At 36.0% G+C, this 26,086-nt stretch overlaps 2 protein-coding genes across 2 annotated transcripts; one reads left to right on the top strand and one right to left on the bottom strand.

Annotated features, from left to right (window-relative positions):
* Positions 1-9,216: 9,216 nt before the first annotated feature.
* LOC133784734 (uncharacterized) lies at positions 9,217-10,158 on the bottom strand. Its single transcript, XM_062224013.1, has one exon. It carries the CDS (start codon positions 10,156-10,158, stop codon positions 9,217-9,219), a length of 942 nt encoding a protein of 313 aa, XP_062079997.1.
* Positions 10,159-15,617: 5,459 nt separating this feature from the next.
* On the top strand, positions 15,618-24,210 carry LOC133784733 (cellulose synthase A catalytic subunit 9 [UDP-forming]-like). The gene is made up of 10 exons (XM_062224011.1): positions 15,618-15,758; positions 16,134-16,167; positions 18,367-18,965; positions 19,070-19,249; positions 19,389-19,601; positions 19,718-19,820; positions 19,949-20,169; positions 21,031-21,083; positions 23,328-23,469; positions 23,542-24,210. The coding sequence occupies exons 1-10, from the start codon at positions 15,618-15,620 to the stop codon at positions 24,208-24,210; spliced, it is 2,355 nt and encodes a 784-aa protein (XP_062079995.1).
* Positions 24,211-26,086: the final 1,876 nt, after the last annotated feature.

The raw sequence follows: 26,086 nt of genomic DNA, 5'->3' as shown, positions 1-26,086 counted from the left end.
GGAATACACAGAGAAAAGACTCACAATGAATTGACAAGACTCGACTCGACTCAACACGGTGATAGAATTCTACGGTAGATACCTGCATAGGATAGGTGGGTGTTAACCTTTGAACCCTCCCTTGTGAAAATATATTTACCTTACTAGCTGATCAGTGGACGCGATGTCTTTGAACTGTCTGCTGTTGATGTAAATGATGATATATCTCACACAGATATCTTCCTGGCATCATATCGATTCTCATGATTATGTTCATTTTGTCCATGAACATCCGCCTGGTTCTGCGAGAGGTTTTAGAGAATTTAGCCCCCACAATTCTCCTTTGAAGAGGCCCCACTTCTCTCTCACATAGGTGACCTCTTAATTAAGAACAATCCCGCCTTGCCCCGTTTGGACTTCCGACGCATAAGGGTCATTAAAAGCTTAATGCTTATCCTTTTTCCACAACGGGAATCACTGTTTCATCAACATAATGGGTAGGGTTAGTCCCCATAGTGATCTTACAAGGTTTATATAATGAGGTTGTCCCATTGAACCTAGATCTTGGGATCTCCAGTCAACTAGGTTGGGTTTTCCTTTATATCTACCTTATTTCTTCTGGGCTTAAGTCTCATTCCTTCTGATGTCTTTTCAACTTGATCTCTATTTAACCCTTTGGTTAGCAGATCCGCAATATTATCTTTTGACTTCACATAGTCAATTGAGATAACTCCAGTTGAGATCAATTGTCTAATGGTATTATGTCGTCGACGTATATGTCTTGACTTACCGTTATATAGAGCATTCTTTGCTCTGCCAATTATTGCTTGATTATCACAATATATACATATTGCAGGCACAGGTTTAGGCCAGTCTGGAATATCCTCTAGGAAATTACGTAGCCATTCTGCCTCTTCACTACATTTATCCAGAGTAACAAACTCAGATTCCATTGTAGATCTAGTGATTACAATTTGTTTCGAAGATTTCCATGAAACCGCTGCACCACCTAGAGTGAAGACATATCCACTAGTACCTTTTGAGTTATGAATATCAGATATCCTACTTGCATCAGTGTATCCTTCAAGCACAGCTGGATCTCTGGTGTAGTTTAGCCCATAGTCACGAGTATACCTTAAGTACCTAAGTACCCTTGCAATTGCTTTCCAGTGTTCAACACCTGGATTACTCGTTAATCGACTCAAAGTACTTATAGTATAGGCAATGTCTGGTCTATTACAACTCATCAAGTACATTAGACTTCCTATTACTCTAGCATATTCTACTTGGGACACACTTTCACCATTATTCTTGGATAGATGCTGACTTGTATCAATTGGTGTTCTGGAAATTCCAGAATCATCTTTACCGAATTTGTCAAGTATCTTGTCCACATAGTGTGACTGACTCAAACTGAGTCCATCTGGCGTCCTTATAATTTTTATCCCTAAAATTACATCAGCCAGTCCCATATCCTTCATGTCAAACCTTGAGTTTAACATTGTTTTGGTGGATTTAACCATTCGTTGGTTGCTTCCAACAATGAGTATGTCATCTACATACAAACATAGAATGATGTATCACTCGTTTGTGGTTTTTATATACACACATTTGTCACACTCATTGATTTTAAATCCATTTGTCATCATGCCACTATCAAATTTTTCGTGCCATTGCTTTGGTGCTTGCTTAAGTCCATACAGTGACTTAACAAGTTTGCAAACTTTCCTTTCTTTCCCTGGAACTACAAAACCCTCGGGTTGTTCCATGTATATTTCTTCATCAAGATCTCCATTTAGAAAGGCAGTTTTTACATCCATTTGATGGACTTCTAGATTTTGCAATGCAACAATTGCCAAAATCATCCTGATAGAATTTATTCTCGTCACCGAAGAATAAGTATCAAAGTAGTCATAGCCTTCTTGTTGTTTGTAACCTTTTATTACCAATCGGGCCTTGTACTTATCAATTGTTCCATCTGTTTTCATTTTCCTTTTGAAAATCCGCTTGGAACCTAAAGGTTTACATCCAGGAGGAAGGTCAACTAGTTCCCAAGTATGATTTTGCAGGATGGAATCAATTTCACTCCTTATGGTGTTGACCGCGTTTTTGGCCAACGACGTGAGAACGTCAAAAACGATAAACCTTCAAGAGAAATAAAATGACACAGACAATTTTTAACAGAAAGTAAATAACACGCACAATTTTTATAGTGGTTCAGCCCCAATATGTTGGTAATAGCCTAATCCACTTAGAGTTGTGATTATAGATCTGTACTCAAGATCAGATGAACCGAGCCAACTGAGTTTCTTCAGTACAGATTACAAGAATATAAGAATTTTCTAGATACAAACACTTTCTCTCTCTAGAAAAGTCAGACCCAAAATTTCCCAAAAAGTCTAAAAAAAAGAAGAAGCCCTTTTCTAATCCCATAAGCCATATATTTATAGGCTTAGGATCATACATCTGATATCCCCTAGAATCGGGATATTTCATTATATTTATTACATTTAAATTACAAAAACTATTCAAAATGTAACAAAACCCCCAATTTGTGGGAAGAATGAGAGATTCCCGCATATGCCAAGACCGGTTCTTATTGAAGTCATTTTTGGGAATCTTGACTTAGTCCTCCTCTATCTGGTCGACCCATATCTCCTACTGACCACCCATGCAAGTGCTGGTCGAACACACCTCTACTGGATAGTCACACACTTAGCTGGTAGGATATATACTTGCTGGCCGGACATGCAAGTGCTGGTAGGACATACACTTGCTGGTAGGACCACTTGCTGGTAGGACATGCAAGTGCTGGTAGGACATGCACTTCTCTCGTCTAACATGGCACTCTCCTCTAGCATGCCAGTGCTGGTAGGAAAATGTCACTCCTGGGCAGACAAACACGTGACTGGTCGGACAAGGTCATGCCTGGTCAATCATGACACTTCCCAAGCAGTCAAAACTCTTCATCAGTCTACCGTGTCACTTTATCACAACTTTATCACAACTCTGAGGAGTCAATGTATTTATTGACTATTAATGTGTCTCTTACTGACCATGCACTGCCACTTGTCACCTCTATTTCCATGACCAAACATGGCATGGGGAATGCCATATTTGGTCCGGTCGGATGCCTAAGACGCCCTAGGAAAAGCATCCGAGGAGCGTGCGCCTAATGCCTAGAATGTGCGGGTCCGAGCAGAGAGGCGTCCGAGCATCAAGGTTGGTGTCCGAGCGGAGGGGCGTCCGAGCAGCCACGCACCTGGGGTCTGTCCGTCTGAGCGGCTGTGGCGTGACTCCTGTCCGAGGAGTGACGGGCGTCCGGGCCTAACTTGTGTCCAAGCCGTGGACTTCCGAGGAGCCCAAGGGAAGTCCGGTCGGATGCAATGTGGTTCGAGAAGCATATATGTGGTCCGATCGGACCACATGTTTTTTTTTTTTTTTGAAAAGAAGGAAACAGCACAGTGCCCAATCGGCCATACCCCTAACTTATCCATTTTTCATACCCAAAACCTCACCAAAAATGCCACTATTTTCTTTGAGCCGAAAACAAGACCCAAACCGAAAGAGCAATGTTCTATATTCACTAACATAAACGTGTTCTTTCATCCAAACATAAAAACACAAGATCAAAAAAGGGAAGTTGAAAAGTTTATCAATGTTCTTGAAACTTTCTATGCTATCAAAAACCCCAAAACCCATATTCATGGGTTATACCAAATTGACCTATTTTTCTTGAAATTCCTATGAAATTAAGGGTAATGTTGGGTTACCCATAGCACAAACATCCTCAAAACCCAGCAAACCAACACATTATACAAACATTCTTATGATATTCATGAACAAACTCAACAAAAAAAGCTATCAATGGGGTTTCGGCCATGGCATGGGTTTTTCATGAAATTTTTTGAAAAATAACAATAATGTAAAGGCATGGAGAAGAAGACTTACTCAATTTGGAAAAACTTTGACTTGTTTGGAGATTGCTTGAAGAAATGGAGAGCTTCCCTTGAAGTCCCTTGAAGATTCGGCCAAAGAGAAGGAGAAGCTTTGGGGTTTCGGCCAAGAGTGAAGAAAGAAGGAGAGAGGTTTTTAAAAAATGTGATTTTCTTGTGTAAAGAAAAATGTGTAAGAGTAGGGGATATTTAAAGAAAAAAAAGTGGGAGTTATTGTTTATTTTTGGACACTTGGCATTCCGGGGCTATTTTTTCTCCCCACGATCATGGACAGTTTTTTGCAGTGATCGTGGCCTATAAGTTGTGGTCTGCTGCATGGCGGGAAGATGAACAATTATTTTTTATATAATGTCGTCAACTGTGTAGAAAAAAGTTTATTATGTGAAAGTATCATATAATAAACTTGGGGGGCAAATGTTATCCCAAAATTTTAGAATGATGATGTGGCAATAGAAATGACAAGTGGCATGGAATAGTTGGGTGATCTGGCTTAGCAGTAGCCCAATACATCAGTGAAGAAAAAATAAATACAAAATAATAAATTATAAAACTGATAAGTGAAAAGAAAGCCGAGGCACGTAAAACACACTTTCCTTAAAGCAGATTTGCCCCCTCTACCTGATTGGTGTTAGAGGATACGTGAGCAACCACTTCCCAGGATACAACGACTAAAGAGTAGAGGAATATACCACTTTCACTACTCCAGCGAACTCGGATTAATACCTTCACTCTATCACCTTAAGACTTACGAAAAACAAAGAAGAAGAAGACAAGAGAGTTTTTTAGTGAGTGACTCTTTTTGTTGGTGTGTCTAGAATGAAAGGTGAAGCCTCCTTTTATAGGCTTCATATGGGGTGGAATACCAAGTGTGGACACAAGGAAATTAATGCCAAAAATCCCACAAAATTAGTGATATTGATCAATCACAATCTTTACCATAATTTCTGATATCGATCAGAATATTCACCATTATTACGGTGATTACATCCTTGACCAAATCTGCATTTATTAGCAGCTATCAATGGACCACATTTAAGGCATCAATTTTCCATTCACACATTAGCCTAAATTGGCTATTTATTATATATAAAATATAATTTTTCCAACATAATTTCAGTTTCAATTAACCGATCAAATTTATATAAGACAATACTCATTTTCTTAAAAAACAATATTACGTGATTTAGTGTAATATTTTTGTGCATAATTTTAGTACACATTTCATTATTCTATTTTTTAAGCAGCCTTTGGATTATGAGAACTTTTTCAATTAAATCCTCACTTTAAATAAAATATAAATGAATTAATTTTTTAACAAAAATTTTCAGTTTTTTTAAGATAAAATTAATATTCTCTTATATATTGTAATTAAAATTATATTATATTGTATTTCTTTTTTTTTTTTAAAAATCATCAATAAAATTGTTTAATAAATGTTATTTTTAAAATAATTTTTCAATTTTTATTAAAAACAAAATTAGTGTTTCTCATACATTATAATTTGCATTTGATGATAAAATTTGAGGCAAAATAATATGTTTTTTTTTTTGGATAAGCAAAATAAAATTTTGGGACAACTAAAAATGAGCATTTAATAATATTATTTTGCATTAATCATATGTGAACATAAAATAAGTATCAAAATATTGCATAAAGTAACATGGTATGCCTTTTTAAACGATGGTATATTTTTACCATTAATCTAATTTTAGAAAACATGTTAACAAGTTTTTAATGAATACTCCAAAACTCCCATTAATTGAATATTGTTAAATGATACTATGTATTTATACTCCAAAACTCAAGGTTTTTTTGGTCATATATAAAAAAATTTGACCAAATTTTGGCCCAGGTATTAAAATGTTTCATTTTGTAACAACATCTAAATTGTCATTTAACAAAATACAGGGTCCAATCAATAATTTTTGTAAAATACTGAGTCCAAAATAATATTTACTCCTTTTTAAACGATGATATTTTTTTTACCATTAATCTAATTTTAGAAAACATGTTAACAAGTTTTTGATGAATACTCCAAAATTCCCATTAATGAATATTGTTAAATGATACCATGTATTTATATTTTGTTTTATTTAATTTAATTTAAAACAATTAATTAATTATATTATGAAAACTTCTTCAAAACTCTATCGATAAGTTCACTAAAAAAATAATCATGTCTTTTGTTTGTGTTGCCAATAAAAAATTATTGTTTTGGAATATTTAAAAATATAAATGATTATTATAATATTATGGGTAGGTACCTTGTGTTTACAAATAATACTCATTTGGTATTTTGTATTTTGAAATCGTATATATTTGGTACCATGCATTTTAAAATAATATATACTTGGTACCTTATATTTTAAAATTGTACATATTTAGTACCTGTACTCAAATTTAACTAATAAAATTTACTAATTTAATCAAATTACTCTCAATTATATAAATTGTTATACCCAGATTTCGAGTCATGTTAAATGTGACCTCGAAAGCTGGATTCGCAGCGAATAAACTCGTAAAATTCGAAGTATGCTCGAGGACTAAATATCGAGCCAGCAAGAATGAGACGACCTCGAATGTGGTGGCCTCGAAATGTTCACGATCTCGAAGGATAGCTCCCGAGACGCATCTATCCTCAGGGATGACCTCGGGTCAGGGGTTCCGAGCCTGACACACGTACAATCTCGAAGCCATGTGCCCTCGGGAGATGTCATTAGCTCGAAAGCTGATGAGAAACCTGGGGGAATAAGGCCTTGGAGATATATGATAATGACCTTGAATATCTACAAGTATTGTCTATAAGTGACGTGTTCTGCATTTATTATTGTAAATCCCATAAAATCATGGGATATTATTCGATTAGTCATACGCCCCCGGGTCTTCAGGGGACGTTTCCTTTTATATCGGATTACAGGCATTTAAAGTCAGTTAATTTATTTATACAAAAAGAGTAACTACCCAAAATATGTGGGATAGTATTCTGCATCCTTCTCTATAAATGAGAGGTCATGCACCATTGTAAAAGACCGAAATTCTGAACCTGGAGAGAAAACTCTGAAGAATTCATGCTTAAGAATTTTCAAAGATAATTCTGAGTTTAATAACAGAGACTCGTGGACTAGGCAGATTTAACTGCTGAACCACGTAAAAAATCGTTTTTCGAATTGTCATATTTTAATTGGCCATTACTAATAATTATTTACGTGCTCTTCTTTCACTGTTGACGAAAAACGGCGTCAACATAAACTATAAATTATATATAACTGTTAATAGTTTGGTCATATTGACAAAATTTTATCAATTAGGATACGAGATATCTATATTTTCAAAATGTAGATCTATATTTTCAAAATGTAAGATACTATACACATTATTAAAAACAAAGTTACCAAAGCGATATTTAAACGTACTAAATAAGTAAACTCCGTTTTATTAAAAAAAATTCGTACAAATTGATTTATTTAATCTAAATTAAGTGAGTGAGAAGAGACAAAGCACACGCCTGCTGCTGCATTATCACATATACATACGACAACATATGTGTTCGAATGACTGAGCGACTAATGTCAATCCAACCCAACCCAAAACCAAAACCTTGACTCTTCTTTAATGCTTTCTTCTTCTTCTTTGTCGATATTAGGATGGTCCCGTGGCAACTTGTTGATAAAATATCAGTACTGACCACTAGCTAGACTCCATTAATAGAGGACTCTGATCAACCTCTTCATGTCTGCCGTGTCCATAAATCTTCCATCATCTTTAGCAGATTTCAATCTTTCCTTCATGTATTAGCAGTATTATTCTTGATCTATTACAGGGCCTCTTTCTTTCTCCAAAATGACATCGAGACCAGAGGAGGAATTATACCATCTTGAAATTCCGTTTTTTAAGATTACCAACTTAATTATTTAAATTAAATAATTAATTGTTAAACTGTTACAGAAATGTTTGAACAGACACCAGATATGTTTAAACAGTTTATGACCAGAAGATAAAAACGAACATAAAGTAAAGAACACACGAATTTTTACGTGGTATCAGCAATCTTTGCAGATTGCTACTAGTCCACGAGGCCACGCCCAGAGAATGAAATTTATTAGAAGAATATCTAAATGATTACAAAACCAAATTGACTTATACAAATAAAGACTCCCTCTTGAATTTGTCGCAACTGTTGTAATCTAAACTTCTAATCAAATTTCTGAAGTGCTAAGATCTTGAACTCCCTTCAAATCATAACACTTTCACTTTTCCTCCCGAAAAGTGACTCACGAACAAGACTTCTCCCGAAGCTTGATGACCAATGTCCAAGTGTGTTCAACCTGCATAATTAACACTAAGGAAAACAATACAGAAGTACACTGTAATAAACCACTAAGAACTTGCTGGACACAAGTTCTTCACATAATAAAAAGTCTCTCTAAAACTTGAAAAATATTTGGAAAGTAATACCCAAGAGAGATAATCAAAAACCAACAACCTAAGGATGATTATATACTGTTTAGAATCCCTTAAGGTCGTGGAAAACAAATCAGGAATCAAACAGCCAATAAATGGAAAATCTTCCAAAACAGGAAAGTCAGAATCTGTTCAAACAGACTGGCAATCCGTTCAAACAGATTCATTGAACCTGGTCAGATTTTCAACCCAGTTTCCTTAAATAAATAAGGAAACAATATATCCTTTATAATTGCAAGCTGTACACGATTTCTGGGCAACCAAAACAGATAAACAAAATAAATACTAATAAATTCCATTTCAAGAAAAAGATATTCTTTTATAGGAAAAAATATATATTTATTTTATTAACACAAAAATAAAAATCTGAATATAGAAATGAATTTTTCACCAAAACAAGAAACTACCCATTTTCGAAATTCACCACAAAATATTACAAAAGAGGAACCTACTAATTTCGAAAATACCCTTTTAATTAATTTTGTCATAATTATCAAAAATGTCAATAAAGGACTTTACAATCTCCCCTTTTGGCAATTTGATAGACAAAATTAATTCAAAAACCTGCAACACAAATGTTAGTGATAAGTAAAGAGAAAGAACTCCCCCTGCAAACATGCATGAACTTATAACAAACATGAAAATAAACTAGACTTAACTCCCCCTCAAAATAAGAAGGTCCAGAGTTAAACAAAACAACAAACAAACAGGTTTTTGGAAATCTACTCTCCCCCTTTGTGTCTTTCAAAGAAGCCAAAGAACCATAAAACAAAATAACAAAAAAGAGTATCAATGTTTAAATGACAAAACTAAAATAAAACTAAACAACTGGATCTTTAGACAGAGATCGAACAGCCTCCAACACAGAACGTTGTAGTCCTTCAATTGACATCACGCGAGCAGTCAAAGAGTCAACAGAGGCTCGGACAGCAGCTATTTCTGTTGCAACAAGTCCTGAATCTGTGGCAACAGAGGAGGAGGCATGAGGAATGTCATCCGAGGCAATCTTCAGAGATTGGGGCTTGACTTTCTTGGAGGAAGGAGCAGCAGTGGCTTCAGTAGGAGGGGCAGAGGCCTTGTAGGAAGCAGCAGTAGTGGGTGCCACCAAGTCTTCTTGGTCACGTTGGAGATCTTTTTTCTGCATACTCAACACTTTATAAATAACTTGAGGAAAAGGAAGATTCAAGTTTTTCCTGTTACCTTTGCGAAACCCAATGATTTGATCATGAATAACCGAAGCCAAATTTAAACCAAGACCGGTCCCCACTTTGTACAAAAATGATGCCATATCAAAAGAGATAGTGGCCGTGTGAGATGTGGGCTTCCAATTTTTTGTTGCAAACTTATGGAGAACAGCATAAGTGTAGGTGAGATTGGAGACAGAGATGACTGTGTTAGAAGGCCATACCATTTTTTGTCCGACCAACTCAGTGATAACCATGTCCTTGTCAAGAGAAGCACCATCAACATCATCCTCGACAGTAAGGGGAAGGCACAAAGCAAGAGCAATGTATTGAGGAGAAAAAGAGAACCAATGGCCCCTAACAAACACTTTATTATACAGAGGAGATGAAGGTTCAATAATTTCATTAGTAATATTGGCATAGAATTCCTTGACTATTCTATCCACAAAACCAGAAAATTTAACCAAAGAACCTGTCCATTGTCGATCTTGAAGCATTGTTAGCACACCAAAAGGACGATGATCACTCAAGACATAATTTCTTTCAATGATAAATTTTCGTTGAGCATACAGAACCATATCACGTGCATTATCATTATAGCAAAAAATGGAAGAATAAGGTTTGAAATTTACACCTGACTGTTTTGGCGAAGGTGTAGAACCAGAAATAGGTTTCTTCCCTTTAGCTTTGGATGGCAAAGGAGATGCAATGTGGTCTGAGTCAGATTCGGCTTCTTTTGTTCAGAGGGGATAGTGTCTTCTTTTTCTGGCTCATCAGACTCAGCCTCTGATTCGGCAATGTCAGGAACCGTTTCATCAGACAATGTGGTATCATGAGTTGCTTCAGATTCGGACTTATCTTCCTCAGGATCAGATTCGGAGGAGGAAAATGAAGGGGGATGAGCCTTCAATTTTTTCTTGGCAGCAGACAAAGGAGAAAGAGACGCGTCCAACCCCAATTTCATTTTGGGAGTCACAGAATTTTTCTTGGACTAACTCGGCTTCAAGGGCAATTTGAGCAATCCAGCAGCAGCAGCTTTGGAAGAGGAGGAAACAGATTTCGATTTTGCCCTAGCCTCCAAAGACGAATCAAACGGAAGAGGAGAATGGTCCTTGGCTCGAGAGGGCACCACCACTTCAGATGGTGGTGCAACAATGTCAGCAGAGATATCTGGAAACACCATAGGATGTTCATGAGAGAGCGAAAACACCTTCTTGCGAGCCTTGGATTTGCAGGACTTTCCAACAGATGTGGGAGCTGATGGACCAGAAAGAGGCGTCGTTGACACAGACGGAGGAGGCGAAGGAGATGGCACCTTTTGGGATTGAGAAACAGGGATCTTCTTGGAGGAGGCACCACGAGTTCTCACCATTGTTTTCTCTGAAAAACAGAAAGCACTTACAAGAGAATGAGAGAAGAAAGAAAGAAAAAAAAATTAGAAGGAGAAGAAATAACTGAATGAAATCGTGGGTGAGATGAAATAGGGTAATGGCATGCCTTTTTAAATATAATACTTACCCAAAAAGAATACCCACGGCAAAAAGAGGTTTCCCTTTTTTATTAAAAAAAATGATTTAATTTAAACAAGAAAAGGAAACAAACTTGAAGACACACGATCTTCAAACAACTTACCCTTTTTTTTTTTTAAATTTCAGTTTATTCAAAAACTCTCAAACCAAAAAAAAAGTAACCAAAAAAAATACCCCACACGATCTCCTTATTGACTTTTTCTTCTCTTTTTTCTTTTTTTTTTAATCAAAATCCTAAACAAAGTACTAGACAATAAAGATACACATCATGATATTCCAAAAAGAGAAAGAAGACAAAAATAGATTCCTTGGAGACAAAGAATATATTAAATCACACAATTAAATGCATAAATTCTCATAATCACCACAATGATTCGGTCCACCATGAATTTCCTTGATTATCATTTTTTTTTTAATTTTTTTTTTATTATCATTTATTATTTTATATATATGAACAAAAATAAAAACTCAACCCAAAAATAATCTGCTTTGATCAAAGAGAGTCATCCTGATAAGAATAAAATCAAGCAAATGAAAATAAGTGTTAGTGTAAATCAAAGATAAGAACACTTGTGAAAATGAAAAATTTAGAAAGAATATTCGAGATAAATAAAGCACAATTCAGTCACAAGCACATATTCTTTAAGTGAATCAATCAACATGTATGAGTCTTACACACATTTTTTTTTTTTTTTTTTAAAACTGTGTACAATTTTTATTGCATTGTTTCAAGCATAAGTGTGTGACAGTGTATGCAAGGGAACATTGCCCAATGACAAATAAGTCTTTTTTGAAATTAAAAAATTGTAACCCATGAAGACGCTATCACACTACACCAGTGGTAGCCCTTTTCTATGGTAGCGTATCCTCTTCATAACTCCGAATTACAAAGTTCCAACTTACTCAAAAGACGGCTTTCACACACTGATGCAGATAGCTCTATTCTTGCACAGGAGCTTGAAACAATGCTACACAAAAGGAAGCTCAAACATTAAACATTGATTAATTTACTTGAATATACCTAGGAGGAATTGATTAAATTTCTCTCAAGAATATACAACCAAAGATTCATAAACACAAGACAGATTATCCAGCTTGACACACAACAAAATTTTCAAATTTATTGACAATTTTCTTAACCAAAAATAACACACATTAGATCAAGCGGACAACACCATAGCAAGAAAATTTAAAGAGAATAAACCCCCAAAGATTTTCGGAGGAAATCAAAACGAACCGAATCAAGAGCTTTAGTGAAAATATCTGCAATTTGTTTATGTGTTTCAATATATTCCAAGACAAGAACTTTATTTTCAACTAATTCTCTTATGAAATGATGACGAATATCAATATGTTTAGTACGAGAATGTTGCACAGGATTTTTTGAAATATTAATTGCACTTGTATTATCACAAAAAATAGTTAAAGTGTCAAGATCAAACCCATAATCCATCATCATTTGCTTCATCCACAAAAGTTGTGCACAACAACTTCCCGCTGCAATGTATTCGGCCTCAGCTGTTGAAAGAGAAATAGAATTCTGTTTCTTGCTGTGCCAAGAAACAAGATTATTTCCCAAGAAGAAACATCCTCCACTAGTGCTTTTTCTGTCATCAGTGTTACCTGCCCAATCAGCATCACTAAAACACACTAGATTAGGGTTAGTTTCTTTTGAATACCAAATACCATAATCAGCAGTCCCATGAACATATCGAATGATTCTTTTGACAGCTGCAACATGAGACTCCATGGGATTTCCTTGGTACCTGGCACACACACCAACACTATAACTCAAATCAGGTCGACTAGCAGTGAGATAAAGAAGACTACCAATCATGCTCCTATACAATGTAGGATCCACTTTGACACCATTTTCATCTTTGGATAGCTTCACAGTCGTTCCCATTGGTGTTTTGGCTATCTTTGAACTTTCAAGTCCAAACTTTTTCACCAAGTTCTTAGCATATTTGCTTTGAGAAATAAATGTGCCTTCATCTAATTGCTTGACTTGTAAACCTAAGAAATAGGTCAATTCTCCCACCATGCTCATTTCAAATTCCTCTTTCATTTGTTTCACAAATACCTGCACCTCATTGTCAGAAGTAGAACCAAACACAATATCATCAACATAAATCTGAGCAATAATTATGTTAGATTTAATATTTTTGATAAACAGAGTTTTATCTACTCCACCCCTTTTGTATCCATGAGAAACAAGAAATTGAGAGAGTCTCTCATACCAAGCCCGAGGGGCTTGCTTCAAACCATATAGAGCTTTCTCCAATTTGTAAACATGATCAGGTGCATGGGGATCTTCAAACCCTTTGGGTTGTTCAACGTATACCTCTTCATTCAAGATCCCATTGAGAAATGCGGATTTGACATCCATTTGGAACAACCTGAAACCAATCAAGCAAGCAATAGACAATAATAATCTAATTGATTCAAGTCTTGCAACAGGTGCAAATGTTTCTTCAAAGTCTATTCCTTCCACTTGTGTGTACCCTTGTGCCACTAATCTTGCTTTATTTCGCACGATTGTACCAAATTCATCAGATTTATTTTTGAAAATCCATTTTGTGCCAATAATATTGGTATGCAACGGTCTTGGCACAAGGATCCACACTTTGTTTCTAAAAAATTGTTCCAATTCCTCCTGCATAGCTTTAATCCAATTTTCATCAGTTAAAGCTTCTTTCACATTTTTAGGCTCAATTAAAGATAAGAAAAAAACAAATTGAACAACATTACTAAACCTTCTTCGTGTTACCATGCTGTCTTTTGGATTTCCAAGAATTAAATCTGCTGGATGATTTAACTTAACTCTGGTTGATGGCTCCTTTTGGACTTCATCCAAAATAATATCTGGAAATTTCTTTTCTGTCTGTCCAGAATCTGTTTCATCGGATTCGAGATTTGTTGGAACAGATGGACCAGACGTTTCAACAGTAGTATCACTGACACCAGCTTCTTCGTGTTTTTCAGTAGGTTCATCAATAAACCTTTCAATTTCTTCCTCAGTAGAGAACTCAGAAAAATCCCTGGAATCATCAATAACAACGTTAGCTGACTCCATTACAGTTTGGGTTCTCATGTTATACACACGATAGGCCCTATTGTTAGTGGAGTATCCAATAAAAACACCTTCATCACTTTTAGCATCAAATTTACCAAGATTTTCTCTGTCTCTCAAAATGTAACAAACACATCCAAAAACATGAAAGTAAGCCACACTTGGTTTCTTACCTTTCCAAATTTCATAAGATGTTTTAGATGTACCTGGACGAAGAAAAACACGATTTATGATATGGCAAGCAGTGTTAATTGCTTCTGCCCATAACCGTTTAGTCAATTTTTTGCTGTTTAGCATCACTCTAGCCATTTCTTGAAGAGTGCGGTTTTTCCTCTCTACAACTCCATTCTGTTGAGGAGTTTTGGGAGCTGAAAACTCATGAGAGATACCTGCAGACTTACAAAAATCATCATAGATAGAATTCTCAAATTCTTTACCATGATCACTTCTTATACGAACAATTTTTCCAATGTTGCAATCTTTTTCAACTTTTAATTTCAAACAAAGAGTTTTAAAGGCATCAAAAGTGTCAGATTTTTCTTTCAAGAAATCCACCCAAGTGTATCTAGAAAAATCATCCACACAAACAAAAATATACCTTTTCCCATTTAAACTCTCAATTTGAATTGGACCCATAAGATCCATGTGAAGCAATTCTAAAACTTTCGAAGTGTTTATGTCAGAAACACTTTTATGTGTAATTTTCAATTGCTTACCAAGTTGACAACTCTTGCACTTACCATCAGATTCTTTACCTAGCTTAGGTAAACCATGAACACTTCCTGCATGTGACAATTTTTTCAAGGTTTTGAAATTTATGTGACCAAGTTTAGCATGCCACATATCAGTGTTATTGCTCACAACAGATTGACACATAATAGATGGCAGAAGAGTGTAGCAATTGTCATTAGATCTATAACCTTCAAGAACATTCTCACCATTCTTGTTTAAAACAAAACAATTCTCTTTATCAAAGTTAACAGTATAACCTTGATCACAAATTTGACTTATGCTTAGAAGATTAGCTTTAAGGCCTTCCACAAGTAACACTCTTTTGATTCTAGGCAACCCTTCAAAGTTAAGAGTACCCATACCAAGAACATTACCTTCAATTCCATTGCCAAAAGTAACAGACCCACAATGCATAGGTTTTATGTCTGTAAGAATAGACTTGTCACCTGTCATATGTCTTGAACAACCACTGTCAAAATACCAAAAATATGAAGAAGCAGATCTATCATATTCACTAGTAAAACCAGCAAAACAGTTATTCTTTTTGATCCATATTTTCTTTGATTGAACATTTTCCTTTTTTACTCTTTTGAAATCATCAAAATAATTGAATTTTTCAAAATATTCATTTTTAGCAAAATTCATAAGAGTAAAACATTTAGGACGAATATGACCCTTCCTACCACAAAAATGGCAGATTGGAATGAATTTTTCGAATTTACCATTGGATTTATCTGCTGACTGTGTCCTTTCTGTTGGAACAAACCGAGTACCAGATACAACAGATTTCACTGAGGATGCAACAGGAACATCAGACAATAACATCCCAGCCGAGATAAAGACAGTTTTCTTTGATTTTTGAGAACTTGAAGCACCCAGTCCCACATGACTTCTTTGACCTGAATTCTGTATATTCTCAAAAATAGTTGAACCGGGGTTAAGCATTCTAACATTTTTCTCAAGAGTATCCAAATCTTTAGACAACTTATTAATTTCAACATTTTTTGAAATTATTTCTTTTTCCAAATTTTCATTCAAATCAGTAAGTTGTTTAATTTCAAGGGATAAATCTTTATTTTTGCTTACCAATGACCGATTTTCATAACACACTTTCACCCATGAACCATACATTTTTTTGTAAGATTCACTCAAAGACTCATCGTTCAATTCAGATTCATCACTATCAGAATTTTCTTCATCTTTTGAAACATTATTCAAGCAAACAATTTTTTCATTTACAGATTTAGAACCAGGTAAAATAGAAGTGAGAGCGACATTACCTTCCTCATCTTCACTACTTTCAGAATCATTATCACTCCAAGTAGCAATCATACCTTTTTTGTTCTTTTTCAAAGTATTTGCACATTCAGACTGGATGTGACCAAATCCCTCACATTCCCTGCACTGAATACCCTTTTTATTAGTTTGAAAAGGTTTAAGAGAAGAAGGGTTACCTTTTGACATCTTGCCATTGAATTTTTTGTTTCCTATTTTATTCATATATTTTCAAAAATTCTTTGCAAGCATTGCCATTTCATTATCACCATCTTCATCATCTGAGACTTCATTTTCAGTGCTCTTGAAAGCTATGGTTTTCTCCTTTTCTTTGGAAGAGCTTGGCTTGTCTTTTTGACGAATCTTTTGATTTAACTCAAAGGTACGAAGTGACCCCATCAGTTCTTCTACCTTCATAGTACTGAAATTTTTTGCCTCTTCCATAGCAGTGAGCTTAACATTGAACCTGTCAGGAAGAACTCGAACGATTTTTCTAACAAGAACAGAATCATCAAGTTTTTCACCAAGTGCAAAATACTCATTAGAAATATCAGATAATCTCTCATAAAATTCAGATAGTGTTTCAGAATCAGACATTCTAAGGTCATCAAACCTGGTTTGTAACATGATAAATCTAGACCTTTTAACATCTACAGTTCCTTCAAACTGAGTTTGAAGAATTGTCCAAGCATCTTTAGCCGAGACACATGTGGAAACAAGTTTTATAAAACTTTCTCCAACACCATTAAATATGGCGTGAAGAGCTTTATTATTATAGCTGGATAGTTTTTCTTCTTCTGTGTCCCACACAAGTTCAGATTTTACAATTGTGCTTCCATCTTCACCTTTTTCAGTAGGAGGTGACCATCCAGACAAAATTGCTCTCCATTCTTTCTCATCTTGAGCTTTTATGAAAGCTCGCATCCTAACTTTCCAGTATGGATAGTTTGAGTCATTTAGCAATGGAGGTCGAGACACCGAACTACCTTCTGCAAAGAAAGACATTTCACACAAAACAAATCAAACGGAAAATAACCACAAGATCTCACTAAGAGTTTAGTGAACCGCTCTGATACCAATTGAAATTCCGTTTTTTAAGATTACCAACTTAATTATTTAAATTAAATAATTAATTGTTAAACTGTTACAGAAATGTTTGAACAGACACCAGATATGTTTAAACAGTTTGTGACCAGAAGATAAAAACGAACATAAAGTAAAGAACACACGAATTTTTACGTGGTATCAGCAATCTTTGCAGATTGCTACTAGTCCACGAAGCCACGCCCAGAGAATGAAATTTATTAGAAGAATATCTAAATGATTACAAAACCAAATTGACTTATACAAATAAAGACTCCCTCTTGAATTTGTCGCAACTGTTGTAATCTAAACTTCTAATCAAATTTCTGAAGTGCTAAGATCTTGAACTCCCTTCAAATCATAACACTTGCACTTTTCCTCCCGAAAAGTGACTCACGAACAAGACTTCTCCCGAAGCTTGATGACCAATGTCCAAGTGTGTTCAACCTGCATAATTAACACTAAGGAAAACAATACAGAAGTACACTGTAATAAACCACTAAGAACTTGCTGGACACAAGTTCTTCACATAATAAAAAGTCTCTCTAAAACTTGAAAAATATTTGGAAAGTAATACCCAAGAGAGATAATCAAAAACCAACAACCTAAGGATGATTATATACTGTTTAGAATCCCTTAAGGTCGTGGAAAACAAATCAGGAATCAAACAGCCAATAAATGGAAAATCTTCCAAAACAGGAAAGTCAGAATCTGTTCAAACAGACTGGCAATCCGTTCAAACAGATTCATTGAACCTGGTCAGATTTTCAACCCAGTTTCCTTAAATAAATAAGGAAACAATATATCCTTTATAATTGCAAGCTGTACACGATTTCTGGGCAACCAAAACAGATAAACAAAATAAATACTAATAAATTCCATTTCAAGAAAAAGATATTCTTTTATAGGAAAAAATATATATTTATTTTATTAACACAAAAATAAAAATCTGAATATAGAAAGGCATTTTTCACCAAAACAAGAAACTACCCATTTTCGAAATTCACCACAAAATATTACAAAAGAGGAACCTACTAATTTCGAAAATACCCTTTTAATTAATTTTGTCATAATTATCAAAAATGCCAATAAAGGATTTTACACATCTCTACCATGGCTTCTTCTCTTTCTCTCTGAGCTGTGTCTCTTCCTTATATGTCTTCTAGCCCAAGCCTTAAGGTGGCATCCCGTTTCTCGTTCTGTATTTCCAGAGAGATTGCCAGAAAATGATAAACTTCCAGCTATCGATGTCTTTGTTTTCACAGCAGATGCAGATAGAGAGCCAACTTTGCATGTGATGAACACTGTCATATCAGCCATGGCGCTGGACTACCCTCCTGACAAGCTTCATGTGTATCTTTCCGACGATGGTGGTTCTGCGGTGACTTTGAATGGAATGAGAGAGGCTTGGAGATTTTCCAAGTGGTGGATTCCATTTTGCAGGAGGTTTAAAATCCAGAAGAGGTGTCCAGATGCTTATTTCTCATCATTAGTGAATGATGATGATGATGGCCATTCGGAAAGTTTTGATGAGTTCACAACAGAACAAGATAAGCTTAAAGTATGCTTTTTCATTTCTTTCGTTATCTACTTACTTGTAAAATTTTACTATAAAAAACAGAAAATGTCTTTGTTCGAAATAGTTATGCTGATATTTGTTACAGGAAGGATACCAAGTGTTCAAAGAAAGCATTAAAGGAATAAAAGAGAGCTTTGTAGATACTAGTGGCTTCACTGGTAAAAATCACCCATCCGTCATTGAGGTACTTACTTTCCTCTTGCCACACCCACATGTAAACAAAATTAGACATTCTGTTCTTACTATTTATTATCTTTTATCAGGTGATCCAAGGAAATCCCAGTGACCCTAACACAGAACAAGAAGAGATAGCTATGTTGCCTCAACTTGTTTATGTTTCTAGGGAGAAAAGACCTTCTCATCCTCACCATTTTAAGGCTGGAGCATTTAATGCTCTTGTATGTTTTATTTATTTCCTTTTTCCTTTTTCCTTTACATAAACAACAACATATACATAATATTCGGTATCATAATTTGTTTTTCTTCCGTAAATCATAAATCATTGAGCTTCACTGATCGATCAACCTGTTGCCACAGCTTCGAGTCTCCGGTGTGATAAGCAATTCTCCATACATACTTGCTCTTGACTGTGACATGTATTGCAATGATCCAACATCAGCAAGACAAGCTATGTGCTTTCATCTTGATCCAAAAATATCTTCCTCTCTAGCTTTTGTGCAGTTCCCTCAGAGATTCCACAACGTTTCTAGAAATGATATCTATGACAGTCAGATAAGGTCAACATATTCGGTAAGCAAAGCAAAAAGCAAAATCTTGTCATTATATATTATTAGCTCAATTAGATATGTTGAAACATCATGGACTTTTTTGTTATTAATTGGTCTGAATTCTTTTGCATCTCTTAGTTGCTCTGGCAAGGTATGGATGGACTGGATGGACCTGTATTGTCTGGTACAGGCTTTTTCCTGAAAAGGGTGTCCTTATATGGCAGATATGTGGAAGAAGAAGGTAAGGCCGTTGTTAAATTACATCTTATTTATTTATATGACAGGATAATCATTTGTTAGCAATATGTGTATGTCCTACCTAAAAATAAAAATAGTATCTTGAACTGGTTATCTGTGTTTTATAAACAGGTGCTGATCCAATTGAACTGAAAAAGTATTTTGGGCCATCCAATGAGTTCATCAAATCTCTTGTTAATCACAAGAAGCCTAATGTAGCAAATATTAGAGACTCTTCTAATTCTAATGCATTGTTACAAGAGGCCAAATTTTTGGCTTCTTGCACCTATGGAAGTGAAACAAAATGGGGTCAAGATGTAAGTAAGCTAGCCTTTTTATTTTCTTATAAATTTGTGTGATAGTTTATTTTTTATCAAGCGTTTGAAGCTCTTTTTATTCATCAAATTCACTAGAGGATATTGCAAGATACATTAGAAACTAAAAATAGTTGATGCATGTATACTACTCTACGCTATGACGTTTTATTCCAGCATCCATCACAATCACAGTAGTATCATCTGCTACATTTTCTATCATAATTTTCTTCCTAATGGGCCTTACATTTTTCATCTACTAGTGCTTCTTTTTTTTAGTTTAGTTTAGTTTAGTTTACTTTTAATAAAGAGAAGCTTTTCCTTGCCTTCTCCCTGTCTCGTCTCAACGAGATAAAGATTATAAATTAGGACAATATTTAAATACTACTACTACTTGTGGGACTGTTTTATGTATTTAATTATTTTAAAAGGAAATTCATTGAGATAATTACAGTTATAGATAATTTTATGATTATCTATACCACAAATAAAATAAAATGGTTCAATGCTCAATAATGAAACTCCCAAACATCCATTAGATGTATCTATATTAGACTTTGAATGTGGTCTCCTCAGATATTGGTCTCACTTAAGTAATTGTGTATATTTGAATGTAGTTTTACATAAAAATAAAAATAATAATAATGTAATTTATATGTCATATCAATATACATATACATATAACTGAGATAATTAAATATTCCCCCAAGCTTGACTATAAATGTTAATAAGTCCAAGCTTGTTTGTAAGGAAATTAAATACTCGTTCAGATAGTCCCTTAGTTGGTACATCTGCCAATTGTTGATCAGTGTGCACATGCTTAACGCTGATTATCCCTCATCAATTTTTTCTTTGATAAAGTGCTAATCCACTTCTACTTGATTCTGTCATGATGTACAGGATTATGTGCTAATGGTGGACTTGTTGTCGCAGAATAATTGGATAGGAGCTTCGTATTCTATCTTTAATTCTCCAAGCAATCATTTTTGCCATATAACTTCACATACCCCATGAGCCAAAGCCCTAAATTCTGCTTCTTGCAACAACAATTTGCTTTTTTACTTCTCCAAGTAACTAGATTACCTCATAGTAGGGTACAATAACCGGATGTAGATTTCCTGTCATTAATTGATCTAGCCCAGTCAACATGTGTAAAGACTTCAACCTTTCTTTTTTTTTTTTTTTGTCTTTTTGAAGAATAGTTCCTTTCTTGGTGCTTGTTTCGAATATCTCAAGATTCTATACACAGCATTGAGATGGCCTTGACACGGATCGTGCATATACTGATGAGATAGATAAATAAGCTTCTCTACTAGGTGTTGGTATCTTCCTTTCTCAACTGAATCTCCTTCAAACATTTTAGTCTTGTCTCCAAGTTCAATTGGAGTTCTGCTAGGCTTGCAACAGAGCATCCCAGTTTCTTTTAGGAGATCAAGAGTATATTTTCGTTGAGATACAAAAATACCTTTTTTGCTTCTGGCAATTTCCATACCTAGAAAATATTTTAATGCCCCGAGAACTTTAACTTCAAACTCCTTTGCCATCATCTCTTTGATTAGACTTATCTCCTTGGTATTACTTCCAGTGAAAATTATATCATCGATATATACTATCAGGAGAGTAATTTTCCTTTTTCCTGATTGCTTAATGAACAAAGTATGATCAGTTCGACCTTGTATGTACCCAAGACTTTTGACAACTTTTGTGACCTAATCGAACCAAGCATCTCGGTTTCTTTTAGGAGCTAATGTTTGTATATTTAGTATTAATAAACTCGATTTCGACTAACTTTAGTTAGTTAAATAGACCCTACTAGTGCAACTATGCCTGCGACAGGTAGCCACATTAACAAACTGTTTAAAAAAATGAATTGACTATGACAGAAGGGGCACGTTTGCAATGGTTACTATAGTTCTGGAGAAATTTTTGCCAAGCATAAAAATTTGGAAGGTAAAACTTTACAAGGGCGATAGTTTAGGAGGGAAAATTTCAATACCACTCTTAGTCCCTACCTTCTCCAAAATGGGATTGTTCATCAAAGTTCGTGTGTCGATACTCCGCAACAGAATGGGGTTGCTGAACGGAAAAATCGTCACTCTTAGAAGTAGCTTGTGCTCTCATGTTCACTATGCATGTTCCAAAATATCTTTGGGGCAATGCTGTTCTCACTGCTACATACCTCATTAACCGCCTTCCAAGTCGACCCCTTCAATTCAAGACACCATATTTTGTCCTTCAATCACTCTATCCTCACACTTCTTCAAATTCTCTACCAATCAAAATTTTTGGCTGCACTGGTTTTGTTCACGTTCACTCTCACAATCGTAGTAAACTTGATCCTAGAGCAATAAAAACAGTGTTCCTGGGTTATTCTCCTACCCAGAAAGGTTATCGTTGCTATTGTCCACTCACAAAAAAATCATACATCTCAAGTGATGTAACTTTTTTTTTGAAAAAATTCCATATTTCACCCCACCTTACTTCAAAGGGAGCATAGTCATCACAAGCAAGAAGCTCAATGGCCGTGGGGTTTAGAATTACCTCTAGACACTCCATTTTCTTCAGATCCAGAAAAACCTCTAGACACTCCATTCTCTTCAGATCCAGGAAAAGCAAATCCTTCTTCTTCTTCAGAGAACATCTTAGAAATAGAAAGACCTCAAGACTTACAAAAAAAAATTCAGGTGTATTCCAGAAGAAATAAACAAGTCACAAATCCTCATCACAGTCAAGAGCCCGATCCGGTGATAGAACCACTTCCCGCAAATGATTCAGGTACTCCTCCCTCAAACACTTAGTCAGATCTAGACATTCCTATTGCATTAATAAAAGAAACTAGATCTTGTACTCAACACCCTATTTCGAAATTCATCTCCATCTCCATTTAAAGTTTTTACCTCTAGTCTATCAGAATTTTTGATTCCCAGGAACATCAATGAAGCACTTGATACTCCTCAATGGAAGGTAGCAGTTCTCGAAGAGATAAAAGCACTTGAACAGAATAGAACTTAGAGATTGGTGGAGTTACCACCAGATAAGAAGATAATAGGGTGCAAATGGGTGTTTACAGTCAAGTACAATGCAAATGGATCCATTGAGAGGTACCAAGCTTGATTAGTTGCCAAGGGATTTACTCAAACTTATGGAATTGACTACACTGAGACATTCGCTCTGGTTGCGAAAATCAATACTATCAGAGTATTGCTCTCGTTAGCAGTCAACTTGGATTGGGAATTGCATCAACTCGATGTAAAAACTGCTTTCTTGAATGGCGAGCTGGAAGAAGAGGTGTACATGAGTCAGCCTTCAGGTTTTGAAGAATCTCCCAATTCAACTAAAGTCTGCAAACTAAACAAATCTCTCTATGGTCTAATTCAATCTCCTCGAGCATAATTCAATTATTTTCTAAAGGTTGTCAAGGAGCTTGGATACGTGCAAGGTCAGACTGACCATACTCTCTTTATCAAACACTCAGTCGAAGGGAAAATGTCAGTTCTGATCTTGTATGTTGATGACATAATTGTTACTGGCAACCATACTGAAGAGATGAGTATGATTAAAGAAAGGTTGGCAAAGGAGTTCGAAGTCAAAAATCTCGGTGCTCTCAGGTATTTTTTGGGAATGGAATTTGCTAGAAGCAAAAGTGGAATTTCTGTGTCCCAAAGGAAATACACTCTTGATCTCTTAAAGGAGACAGAAATGCTCAGTAGCAAGCCCAACAAGACTCCAATAGAGCTTGGAGACAAGAGGAGAATGTTCGAAGGAAGTCCAGTTGACAAAGGGAGGTACCAACAGCTAGTAGGGAAGTTTATCTTCCTCTCACATACTAGACCTGACATTGCCTTTGCGGTGAGTCTAGTCAGTCAATATATGCATAATCCTTGTCAGGGACATCTCAATGCAGTATATAGAATTATGAGGTATCTCAAGCAAACATCAGGGAAATATCTTTTCTTCAAAAAGACAAACGAGAGGAAAGTTGAAGTGTTCACAGATGCAGATTGGGCTGGGTCAGTTGATGATAGAAAGTCTACATCTGGGTATTGTACGATTGTTTGGGGTAATGTAGTTACATGGTGAAGTAAAAAGCAAACGGTAGTTGCGAGGAGCAGTGCAGAGGCAAAATATAGAGCCATGGCCCATGGAGTATGTGAAGCAATTTGGATTAAACGCCTACTAGAGGAGTTTAAAATTGAGTATGTAGCTCCTATTTAGCTTTATTGTGATAATCAGTCTACCATCAACATTGCACATAATCCTGTACATCATGATCGAACTAAACATGTGAAAGTGAATCGTCACTTCATCAAAGAGAAGATTGATGGAGGAACCATAAATAGAACATATCAACAGTCAGTCGATATTCTCACAAAGGGGTTGTCCGAGCGAGTATTTGATTTTCTTGTAAACAGTCTTGGACTTATCATATCTACCGTCCAACTTAAGGAGGGGTGTGTTAATAGTTACGAATAGGAATAGTTTCTGTTTTTTTAATATTTCATTTATTTAGTATTTTAATCATTTCAGTTTTTTTAGGGTGATTAATTGTATTTTCCCTAGATATACTCTCTATTTTAGGTTGTAATATACACAGAAATAAAAATTATATCCCTACCGTTCTTTATATATATCATATTCTCTCTAAATGATTGTAGATTGGAGAAACATAGTTTTGTTAATAACTTGTTATAAAGTTTAAGAAATTATTAGTGTACGCCCTGGTTTTCCCACGGGCTGATTAGCAGGTCGAGCCTCGGACTAATCATGGTTAGTCCGTAAATTTCCCCAGGCCGGAGCTCCTATTTTCGAGGTCGTACTTTCTTAGCTCGAGGTATCCTCAAGGACTCGCCAAGGTTGCCCAAGACTGGGGGAAGGAGTCTGAAGGCCGAAGGTCGGGTCAGGGGAGCAGCTCGTGGTACGAGCTGCTCATGGATCTCTGACCCTTTGTAAAGTCAACACACGCAAGATAAACGTGCCTATATCTGACATCACGTGTCCGATATCTCCCTGACTTCTCGGACACGCAGCAGGAACGTGCGTATTCAGACACCCACGGCTGGGTTGGGCCGTGCGGCCCATTATCTCCTTACCTATCGATTTGACCACACTTATGTGTTAGGTTTAGGAATTAATCATGAATGTCACAGAGTTGATATGACAAATAAGAAGGTCACGGGATGACCTCCTTACCAACTTCCAGGTGCCTTCTCCTATAAATATGGAGACCCTGGGAGTTGATAAGGGTTGGAAAAAATAGTCTCTGGAGAGATATATACTTTGTAACCAAATACCCAGAATAGATCAATAATATTGACTAGTGGAGTAGAAGGATTTTAACCTTTGAACCACTTAAAAACGTGTCTTGAGTCACCAAGTTCATCCTCTAAGATTTCATATCTGTGACGGTTCTACTTTCAGCACTAATCCCTTTCTCTTCTTCTCTTAATTACCTGTTGGCGAAGAACCGCGTCAACAGTTTGGTGCTTTCATTGAGAGCAAGTTCAATTAGTGCTGCCACAAACATCCAACTATGGTGACCACTCGATCCAGGCATGGCAACGAAAGAGAGCAGCAGGAGGGGCAGGAGGCCCACCATATTGCCATCCCTGATGAACAAATTCCTGAAGTCCAACAGAGGCCAGGAAAGCAGCCAGCGGGCCAAGACGACACTGGTAGCTCAGCGCCCCGGCCACCTAATCCGAACCCATGTTATTATACGGCGGTGGAGATGGAGAATGCTCAACTGAGGAGCCAGTTAGCAGCAGCCGGTCGGCAAATCCAGGATATTCTGGCCCGACTACCCCCTCTCACAACCAACGTTAACGTTGGAGAGAGGCAAGGTGAGGCTCCTAAGTCTCACCGGGGTAATCGGCCCAGGCATAGCCGTTCGGATAGACTTCCTGCAGCCAATTCCACCCCTTCATCGCACCATCAAGAGGCAAACTTCAGGGAAATG

The sequence above is a fragment of the Humulus lupulus genome, chromosome 6, assembly GCF_963169125.1.
Source record: "Humulus lupulus chromosome 6, drHumLupu1.1, whole genome shotgun sequence".
Classification (NCBI taxonomy): domain Eukaryota; kingdom Viridiplantae; phylum Streptophyta; class Magnoliopsida; order Rosales; family Cannabaceae; genus Humulus; species Humulus lupulus.
This window is presented reverse-complemented; position numbering and strand designations above follow the sequence as displayed.